The sequence below is a fragment of the Bubalus bubalis genome, chromosome 8, assembly GCF_019923935.1.
Source record: "Bubalus bubalis isolate 160015118507 breed Murrah chromosome 8, NDDB_SH_1, whole genome shotgun sequence".
Classification (NCBI taxonomy): Eukaryota; Metazoa; Chordata; class Mammalia; order Artiodactyla; family Bovidae; genus Bubalus; species Bubalus bubalis.
In genome coordinates this window covers 16,507,361-16,518,634 of record NC_059164.1, presented here as the reverse complement: position 1 = coordinate 16,518,634, position 11,274 = coordinate 16,507,361, and the positions used below count along the sequence as shown (strand labels likewise).

The following is an 11,274-nucleotide window of genomic DNA, read 5'->3' as shown; positions in this document are numbered from 1 at the left end:
CAACTACCATGACAACAAACCGAAAATGGGTGTAATACCAAATGCCACAACCGTTTCCCAGGCTTGAGACTGAGACTCCTAAGTTGTTTTGACTAGGTAACTAATAACAATTTAGATAGTCCTATACAAATTTAGAGACATGAGATGCAAAACCATGAGTGTGTTCCAGCACATTCTTCTTGTCAGAACCATTTAAATCACCATCTTACACAAGTACATATTGAAACTCAACTTTAAGCATTTTATTTTTATGTACATTTCATTTTGTCCAGAAATAAAATATCTAAATACAGACAGACTGTAATGTTGTATATGTATAGGTTTCAACAATACTTGAGCTGAATAAATGCTTTGTACATTAAGTTTGTCTTTTTAATGGAGTTCACAGCTACATCGATAGAATGGATTCCTCATATCCTTTTTTTTTATTCTTTTTAAACCAATAACAAGCAGAGAGACAAGTACAAGTTAATATTAATAAGCAGCTCAAATTACACTTGGTTAAACTATGTACAATACAAACCATTCATACAAATGAAGACTAGGATATTGAATTTGTTACAATATGTTTAGTAAAGATAAGACAGACACTTATAACTTACATGGTGTCTGTCAGGCATTTCCCTTCTTATATAATGATCAGAACTTGTTTTAAGCAGCCTTAGCTGGTCTCGACTTTGCCAAAGTCCAATGACTGGTGATGAAAGCTGTTGTCCAGTGTCTGCCCACATGTAAATTCCAAATGTTTGCTCATCTTTACTGAGAACAGGCTCCCTCCATAGAAAAAAGAGCTATCTTGGATCACCTTGAATGTGCCTACTGAATGCTGGAAAAAATTACTACATTTGTTGTGTTCATAAAATAAAGAATACTGAGCTCTAAAAACACATTTTTGTTTCCATTTTAACAAGCATTATACTCCTACAGTAGTATTTACCAGTACAGCTACTCCAAGCAGTAGAAATGCATGAGTGGGGACTATTGATTAGCATGTACTCAAGACATTAAAGAGAGATTTCCATAACAGCAAGTGCTAAAAACCATTCACTGTCTAGTTAATCCTTTTGCTTGATGATCCTTTATCCTGAACCATTATGAGTCAGACAATGAAAGCCCTCTCAACAGGAATCATGACCGACGCCGGCTGAAATGTGTATGTGAATGTGTTGGTGTACGTCTAAGTGTGAGAGCGTGTCTTTAGGTGTGGCTTTAGAATCTGTGGTGATTTTGCGACTATACCAAGAGATGAAGCTGACTGGGCAGAAATTACATCAGGTTGTTTTCCACGAGCGTATTTGCAGTCAGGTGACGAGAGCAGCAGTGTAGACACGTTCCAGGCAACAGATGGGACCTTCTTCTTGAGGTGACAGCCCTGTCATGTGACCTGGAATTCCTCAGGCCTCAGTCTCACTCCCGCGTCCGTCCTCATCCGGAGGGGAAGTAAGGTGTGTCGCTGTGGTAGTTGTAGTCGGGGCACACTTTCTGTACTAGTTTATAATCTGTACTATAAAAGGAAATGTAAATACAGATCACCTTAAAGGGCTTGGAGCAGAGCCAGGACACGTGACTTTGCGTCTGCTCCTGGTAACAGGTTTTTGAAGGGTCATAGTTGCAGAGTGTGTTCTTGGTAGCCTTGTCAACCTTTTCGTACTCAATGCGGCAGTTAAAGGACTTGGAATCTTTGGCATCAATCACGGTTTGTTGTGCCAAGTCGAATTCCACTATTTTCGTAGGGGGTACCAGGCTGACAGATACATTCCCTTGACCAGTGGAATTGTGCCTGAAATAAACGCTAAACGTCCCATTGCCGTGATCGACAATTTTCCCAGTTATCAGCAGGTTTAGTTTCACTGTTTTGATGTTGGAATGAAAATCACCCCATCCAAACATTTTCTTAAACTTGCCCGTCTTAACAATGGGCCTTCGCTTGGCCCTGGGCCGGGGCTCTTGAAGGTCTGTGGAGTTCCTCAACCAGTCCCAGAGGTCTTGCTCAGAATAAGGTTCTGGGGTGTCATATCGCAGGTCTAAATCTGTATCATTTTCTTTGCCACGAAAAGTCTGTGACAGGAGTCGGCTGATAGACAAGTCTTTGCTGCTTTCTGTCCATATGTGCTTTAGTGTGGATTTGCTGCCTCCTGATTTTAGAAGTTCTGACTTCCCACCGTTTGTTAAGTTGGCACATGTGACCTGAAAATGGAACAGAAAAATGGTGTTTACAACCCTGTATCTGAGAACACATAACACAGATTCAAGCCTTCTTTCGGTGGCTGGGGATTCAAGTACCTTCAGCATGTGGCCAATGCTTATTAAGCTGTGATTGAATACCACTGCTATTTTTATACAAGGATGGGAGAGAGGAGGTGGATAAAAACCATTAAACATGACAGAAAGACTATATAAAAACATTGACTTTGAAAAGGGCCACATAACATGAATACAGCAAAGCACCTTAGTGTGATTTATGTTTGAATTACTTCTCAGCGCCAAAATCCAAACACTTTTAAAATAAAATTTTACAAAGGATTATGTTACTTTTTTACTTTGAATTCACCATAAGCTTTAAAATGGTATGATTCTCAGAAATACATCAACTGACATTCTACAGACTTTTGATAGTCCACGCCGCAGTCACATAAGAAAAGTTAGTTCTGCAGGGAGACTCTAGATTATTTTTTTCTGGTCAAAACAAAATAACTTGTTTATGATCACCTATTAATGGCAAGAAACATACTGTATAAGATAAGTTTTCCATTAACAGATTTAAATGTGATCTAGTAAAACAAATGCTAATTGATAGGAGTACAGACCTTTTGATTTTAGAGTTTATTTTGGCCTGTGTACTTGTTTTGTTTCGATGGAATCTAATTGATTGGTCAAACATCCAAATCTGTACTTGCCTAATTCTATTGTCTTTGTTCTTACTGCAGCCTCTATATTTATTCTTAGTATAAAAGAAATAAATACATATCCCAGTCTCTCAAATTACACAGATAATTTCCCATTCTTTGGGTGGCAAAAAGAATAAATGTATTTGATAATGGCTTGGCACTTGTATCTCAGCAACAACATAGTTCATCAGGGAGAGAGAGTATAGTGAGATGAATCCATGGTACACTGGCTCATGAAGCAGTAATGAAACTGTCCTAAAGAAGAAGTAAAAGGGACTTAGAGTGCATTTACCAGCAGAATATAGAGAGTAAAAGAGAAAGAAAAAAAAGGAAGTGGCAGGTTTCAAGGGAAAAAAAAAAATGAATCCATTTAACAGGATGCTAAGATTCTGACAGCAGAACAACCTCTGATTTTCAGGCAGAATAGAAATTTACATCTAAATTATACTCTCCACAGCTGTAGTAATTATGAGTGTGAGCTCTGGAGTCAGACACCCTGAATCCCAATGCAGGCTATGATCCTTCACAGCTGTATGATCTGGGCCAGTTGCTTGACTTGTGTACATTTCTGTATTTCTCTTCCACAGAGTAGAAAAATGATATCCCTTTTCCTCACATGGCTGTTTGAAGAATTAAACTGGACAGTCCATTAAAAGCACGGAAGGACAGTACCTGGACAGAATGAGTGTTCAACATTTGTATTTCCAACTATTATCATCCTCAAACATTTTACCTCTGAATTCCACGGGGTACTATTTTATGTAAATAAATAACAGACAATAGGATCTGAGAGCAAGGGTATCTTTATAAGAAAATCTCCCTTTTATATATATATATATTTATTTATATATATATATATTTATTTATATATATATATATACATATATATGGTGCCCAGGTGGCACAGTGGTAAAGAACCTGCCTGCCAGTCCAGGAGTCGTAAGAGGCAGATTTGATCCCTGGGTTGGGAAGATCCCCTGGAGGAGGGCATGGCAACCCACTCCATTATTCTTGCCTGAAGAAGCCCATGGGCTGAGGAACCTGGATGGGGAGGGCGGGGTGCAGGGCAAGGCTACAGTCCATAGGGTCACAAAGAGTTGGACATGACTGAAGCAACTAAGAAAGTGAAAGTATTAGTCTCTCAGTAGTTTTCGACCCCATGGACCATAGTGCCCCCTCCAGGCTCTTCTGTCCATGGTATTTCCCAGGCAAGAATACTGGAGTGGGTTGCCATTTCCTTCTCCAGGGGATCTTCCTGACCCAACAATGGAACCCGGGTTGCCTGCATTGCAGGCAGAATCTTTAACATCTGAGCCACCAGGGAAGCTTGAAGTGGCTAAGCACACACATATATACTTTCCAAAGTATTTAGGCGCTACCACAACCTAAAAACATAACAAACTGAGTTGTTAGCAAAATTCAGATGAATAAAACATGAGCAGAACTTCAGCTATTAAACTGTTCAAGGACCAAATGCAATGAATTTATTAGCCCTCAATGGTGCGATGTGAAAGGCTTCTAGTGGTGGAGTCAAGAGGCCTCTGCAACATCTGAGTTTGGGTACAGAATCAAAGTAGGCTAATAATCACCAGCACTGCCTTGACTATTATTCTCCTTTCCTCTCCCTTTCATTTGGGCTAGGAGAGAATCAGGGCAATGTCTAGGAGAGTTTAGGTCATGAAAAATCAGGAAGAGTCCATGATTCATCTTGCTTTATTAATTCAACAACTATATAGTGTGATTCTGCTAATATTGAGTAAAATAACAGGAATACAAAGGCAAATGAGATGTGGTTCTTATTTTCAAGATGTTCACAATCTGATGGTGAGATCAGTTAAGCAAGGAGTATAGTGATGTGACCAACACAATGTACAATATTCTTAGAGTCAAAGTTAAAAGGTAGAGAAGATATAACAGAGGAGATTATACTCAGATCTGGGAGAATTAAAAAAAAAAAAAAAAGGCTTAGGACTTCAACAGATAATGAACAGGCTAGAGAAGTTCTTCTAAGTATAAGGAACATACTATGCAAAAGTAAAAAGTTGAAAAACAACATGTCAAATGTAAGAATGGAAAATAGTTCCTTATCTCTGAACTTCAGGGAGAATTGACAGGAAGGATAAACAGAAGTTGGAAAATGTTGGCAGAACACAAAGGTCAGTTCAGTTCAGTTCAGTCACTCAGTTGTGCCCAACTCTTTGCAACCCCATGAACTGCAGAACGCCAGGCCTCCCTGTCCATCAATAATCCTAGAGTTTACCCAAACTCATGTCCATTGAGTCAGTGATGCCATCCAACCATCTTATCCTCTGTCATCCCCTTCTCCTCCTGCCCTCAATCTTTCCCAGCATCAGGGTCTTTTCAAATGAGTCAGCTCTTTGCATCAGGTGGCCAAAGTATTGGAATTTCAGCTTCAGCATCAGTCCTTTCAATGAACACCCAGGACTGATCTCCTTTAGGATGGACTGGTTGGATCTCCTTGCAGTCCAAGGGACTCTCAAGAGTCTTCTCCAACACCACAGTTCAGAAACATCAATTCTTCAGCGCTCAGCTTTCTTTATAGTCCAACTGTCACATCCATACATGACTACTGGAAAAACCATAGCCTTGACCAGATGGACCTTTGTTGACAAAGTAACGTCTCTGCTTTTTAATATGCTGTCTAGGTTGGTCATAACTTTCCTTCTAAGGAGTAAGCATCTTTTAATTTCATGGCTGCAATCACCATCTACAGAGATTTTGGAGCCCCCAGAAAATAAAGTCAGCCACTGTTTCCCCATCTATTTGCCATGAAGTGATGGGACCGGATGCCATGATCTTCGTTTTCTGAATGTTGAGCTTTAAGCCAACTTTTTCACTCTCCTCTTTCACTTTCATCATGAGGCTCTTTAGTTCTTCTTCACTTTCTGCCATAAGGGTGGTGTCATCTGCATATCTGAGGTTACTGATATTTCTCCCGGCAATCTTGATTTCAGCTTGTGCTTCATCCAGCCCAGCATTTCTCATGATATACTCTGCATATAAGTTAAATAAGCAGGGTGACAATATACAGCCTTGACATACTCCTTGTCCTATTTGGAACCAGTCTGTTGTTCCATGTCCAGCTTTAACTGTTGCTTCCTGACCTGCATATAGGTTTCTCAAGAGGCATGTCAAGTGGTCTGGTATTCCCATCTCTTTCAGAATTTTCCACAGTTTGTTGTGATCCATACAGTTAAAGGCTTTGGCATAGTGAATAAATCAAAAATAGATGTTTTTCTGGAACTCTCTTGCTTTTTCAATGATCCAGTGGATGTTCGCAGTTTGATCTCTGGTTCCTCTGCCTTCTCTGAAACCAGCTTGAACATCAGGAAGTTCACTGTTCACGTATTGCTGAAGTCTAGCTTGCAGAATTTTGAGCATTACTTTACTAGCGTGTGAGACGAGTGCAATTGTGCAGTAGTTTGAGCATTCTTTGGCATTGCCTTTCTTTGGAATCAGAATGAAAACTGACCTTTTCCAGTCCTGTGGCCACTGCTATTTTCCAAATTTGCTGAATTTGAGTGCAGCACTTTCACAGCATCATCTTTTAGGATCTGAAATAGCTCAACTGGAATTTGGTCACCTCCATTAGCTTTGTTCATAGTGAAGCTTCATAAGGCCCACATGATTTCACATTTCAGGATGTCTGGCTCTAGGTGAGTGATCTCACCATCATGAATATCTGGGTCGTGAAGATCTTTTTTGTATAGTTCTTATGTGTATTCTTGCTACCTCTTCTTAATATCTTCTGCTTCTGTTAGGTCCATACCATTTCTGTCCTTTATTGAGCCCATCTTTACATGAAAAGTTTCCTTGGTATCTCTAATTTCTTGAAGAGATCTCTAGTCTTTCCCATTCTATTGTTTTCCTCTATTTCTTTGCATTGATAGCTGAGGAAGGCTTTCTTATCTCTCTTTCTTATCTCTTATTGCTATTCTTTGGAACTCTGCATTCAAATATATCTTTCCTTTTCTCCTTTGCTTTTCACTTCAAAGAAGGTAGGCTATAGTCAAATTGTGAAGTTTCTAGGGTCAATTTATGAAGGTATTTAAAATTAATCTTATAGATAATGAGGAGTCCTTAAATTTTGTCTTATTTTGCTTTTAATTAGGTCATCCTAGCTCTAAAAGAATCACTGACTGGACATTGAAAGGTAGTTTGGTAGGGAGAAACCTTGAGGGAATAATTAGTTCAATAACAAATTGTAATACTTCTTTTGAGAAAGTAAATGAGCCTGAACCAAGGCAATGGCAGAGAAAAAGAGAAAGAAAAAAAAATGGATATAAAAGATATTTCAGAGGCAGGATTAACTTAATTTGACGATATATATTGGCTAAGCAGGAATGTGAAAAAGTTGAGAAGTAATGAATTTTCTTGCATCCGTAAGAAATACAAAAGTAACACGTTAAAAAAGTATATTGAAAAGAAGTCTCCTTGAAAAGGAGTCTCCTGACTTTTAAATTAACTACTGAGGACCTTCTCGAAGCAAGTGTTAGCGGTGGTAAAGAAACGATGTAAGATGAAAAAGAAGTGCGGCTATCTTAATACATCTGCTCCCAGATGCAGTCAAGAATCCTCAGCTTTCTCACTCTATTATATTGCTTTACATACGAAGGGTTTTCATTTTTGAAACACATAAATGCACACATAAAATTGAAATCGATTTTGAGCCTTACTGAATAAACAGTATATTAAAAAAAAAAAAAATCTTAGACTCAGAACACCATCTATCATTGATTTTACAAACACAAGAGAAGAGTTTCTTCTGAAAAGTCACCTAAAGATCCTTTCACATGAGTATATCAGAAAGATGACAGAGGTTGTGAAGATGGCATAAAATGAGCCCAAAGAGAAACCTGACAATTGCTAACTAACTCAATTCCAAAAAGGCAACGCTCTGTGAACTTTTTTCTACGAAGAGTCATTTTTTCTATCACAGTGAAAGCACTGAAGATACTTCCTAACTGAATATAATTTTCCAAGTCAAAAGTGGCCGCATTTGAATCAGTTCTAATGAAGTGGATGAAACTGGAGCCTATTATACAGAGTGAGGTAAGTCAGAAAGAAAAACACCAATACAATATATTAACACATATATATGGAACTTAAAAAGATGGCAATGATAACACTATGTGCGAGACAGCAAAAGAGACACAGATGTATAGAACAGACTTTTGGACTCTGTGGGAGAGGGCGAAGATGGGATGATTTGAGAGAATAGCACTGAAACATGTATATTACCATATGTGAAATAGATCACCAGTCCAAGTTTGATGCATGAAACAGGGCACTCAGAGCCGATGCACTGGGAGAACCCTGAGGGATGGGGTGGGCAGGGAGGTGGGAGGGGGTTCAGGATGGGGGACACATGTACACCTGTGGCTGATTCATGTCAATGTATGGCAGAAACCACTACAATATTGTAAAGTAATTAGCCTCCAATTAAAATAAATTAATTAACTTTTTAAAGTAGCCAATGCTTCAAAAATAAAAATTTTAAGACATGGCCAATGCCCACTCCAAAGGAGTTGACCCACTCACTAGTCCAATCATACCATTTCCACAAATTATGTGAGTTGTCTAATTGCTTTAGAAACACTGAGAACCATAAAGACTCTTACCATGATTAGGAATATGCATACTAAAGCACATGTTTCTTTTGACAACATTCAAAAATAGGTACAAAGACAAGGGTCATTTTCTTCAACCATAAACAAAGACAGAGCTTGAATCTAACATTAAGGGAGCTTGTCTGGGGCAGGACCTGTGTTGGGGGCTAGAAAAATGAGACTGCTATTGACTGGTGGGGGTGTAAGCATATAAAGAGTTGAGACACCTTGGTCTAGCTCCTCCTTTATATCTCTCAGGGCTATGCTTTCACATTGCTTCCTCTAACATCTTTTCATTACAGGCTTATAATCCTAATGTCAATATATTATCTTTTAAAATATTGTTGAAAGACATCACTTTTGGAAGAGATACTTCACTAACACTTCAACTATGCTCCTGGCCTTACGAGATTTTATGTAAACAGGTCCCTCTTTGACAAGTACATCTCCAACTAGAGGAACCTCCAGATGGTCTGTGTATCTCTTTTTATAAAAGAGCAATAGGTGCCTTTTAATTTCTACCAGCCCTCACACTTACTGTTGATCTATTACTGTTCAATATAAATTATCTCAAGATTACTTTGAAAATCATGTGTTTATTTCATCAACTGTATGAATATTTAAGCCAAACAAAAATTCTGGATAACCTGATGCTTAAGCAATATCTCTCATCAGTGAATAACTAATCAACAAAACGACCTTGCTCTGTGATTACAGCTTCGTTTTCGCAGTTTATGATTTGCTACATTGAATATATGTCGCATACTATCAACTGCTATTGGTTAAGGGCATGCTATCTTCAGACACTGTAATTAGCATTTTACATATGGCATTGCACTTCATTTAAACCACAAACACACACACACTCAATCACTGACTCACACACAGTATTGTTATTTTCAACTTACAGGCAGAGATATGGAAGCTTGAGAACTTGTTCAAGATTACTGCTGGTAAGGGAAAGAGCTACTGCTTATTACTCCACTGGGTATTTCCTTTATTTTTAAAATTATTTTAATTATATACAATTATACATGAATATATGTTTATCAAAACATTTAAACATTAGAGGATTTATGAAGTAAAAATTAAAAGCCTATCTTTATAATCAACCCCTGCTCCCTTATAATCCCACCTCTCTCTGTAAAGATAAAACCTCAAATTTTTGATGTATATTGTTCCTAAACATTTTCACTATTTTTCATGTATAAATATTTACATCACTAGTGTTGTATTTTATGATTTGTATTTTTTCCAATCAACAATGTCTTTGAGATGCATAGCTCTTAGTTCATAAAGGTATATCATCTTTATTAAATAGGAAATAGAATTCTAGAATATAAATGTATCATATTTCTATTTTGGGGTTACCTTTTGTGATAGATCCTTAATCATTACACTGTTTCACAGACTTATTTTTTTAGCCTTCCTTCCATTGGTTTTTCTGTTCATTATTGCTTCAGATAACTTCGTCCCTCTTCTGGATTTTCATTTCTGTGGTTGTATAGATTTGTGTGATCCTTTTAAAAAGAGTTCACATGGAATAAGCTTTCTGAGTAGTCTATGCCTAAAAATGTCTTTACTGGCCATAGGCTTACATTGGGCAGAAAAGTCGTTCATCTTTCAATTCCTTTTGTTCTGTGATTTTTTTTTCCCTCTCTCCAAAAAAGCGAGGATATTTTTCCACTTCAGGTATTGTGAAATCTCACAAGGTAAGCTACATGTGTTGGTGCTTTCTCCAGACCTTTTCTTAACTAGTTTAGGGAAAAGCATGCAGAAATTCACAGCCATGCTAGGCTCTTTTTCATAGTGTTCCCCCAAAAGGACTGTAACCCCTTTGGGGAATGTTTTTCCTGTATTATTCCATTTTGTAACTTGAGGAAAGGACTACCTCGCATAGGGTAAGTACTCAATAAATTGTATACATGGTTTATATTCTTACTTACATTAATTTCAATAGGGAGGGTTCATTGATTCTTTAGCCACAACCAAGATTTTGGTAGAACACATAGCCCACAGAGGTCTCTCTCTTACAAGTTTAGAGCCTACACTTCACTGATAATTCTCAGAGTGCCTGTATTATATGTGATAAGCCAGAGGAAATGGGTTAGTATTTTAATACATCAAAAATACATCATTTCCTTCTGCCTCAAAGCAGTGCTCCAGCAGCAGCCACGCTGCATGAACAGTGGGAAAGCAGGAAAAGAACCCCAAGCCTCTCCCCTAGCGTAGTCATTGCTGGAGACTGTACAGCACAGAAACTAAGAAAACAGGCGTTGCAGTCAGAGATCACAGGGCTAAACCCAAAATCTGTTACCAATAACCTGAACAGTCAGATTTTTTCCAACTAGAAAATAGAGATGACACCTCACTCACTGGGTTTTTGTGAAGATAAAAGATTTTATATGCCGCAGAAATAAAAATAGGGGAAACGGTATGAGTTCAACACTTGAGAGCTAACACTCTGAAGTAGGCTATGAAACCCCAAAGAAAAGGAAAACAAGGCTCTCAGAATGCACCCTGCTATTATAACCCCATCTTCTCACTGGAGACATTACATTTGCTCAAGTGGGCCAAACAAACTGTGATGGAAATGAGCATAATTGCAACATCTCTGTGGTCATCTTTAGCGGTAGGTGGTGGGAGGAGATCACACTGATTCTGTATGTTACAATTTAGTGCTGGCAAATGTAAGCAATAATTTATCTTTAGCATAACATTAAGAGAAGATATATTGATCAGCCTGGACATTCGAC

At 38.2% G+C, this 11,274-nt stretch overlaps 1 protein-coding gene across 1 annotated transcript in view; it reads right to left on the bottom strand.

Moving 5' to 3' along the window:
- Positions 1 to 218: 218 nt before the first annotated feature.
- NXPH1 (neurexophilin 1) overlaps positions 219 to 11,274 on the bottom strand; it is a 360,550-nt gene continuing 349,494 nt past the window's right edge. The window contains exon 3 of the mRNA XM_006058669.4: positions 219 to 2,187. Coding sequence (XP_006058731.1) covers positions 1,426 to 2,187 — 762 coding nt within the window. The 3' untranslated portion in view covers positions 219 to 1,425. The remainder of the gene's footprint in view (positions 2,188 to 11,274) is intronic.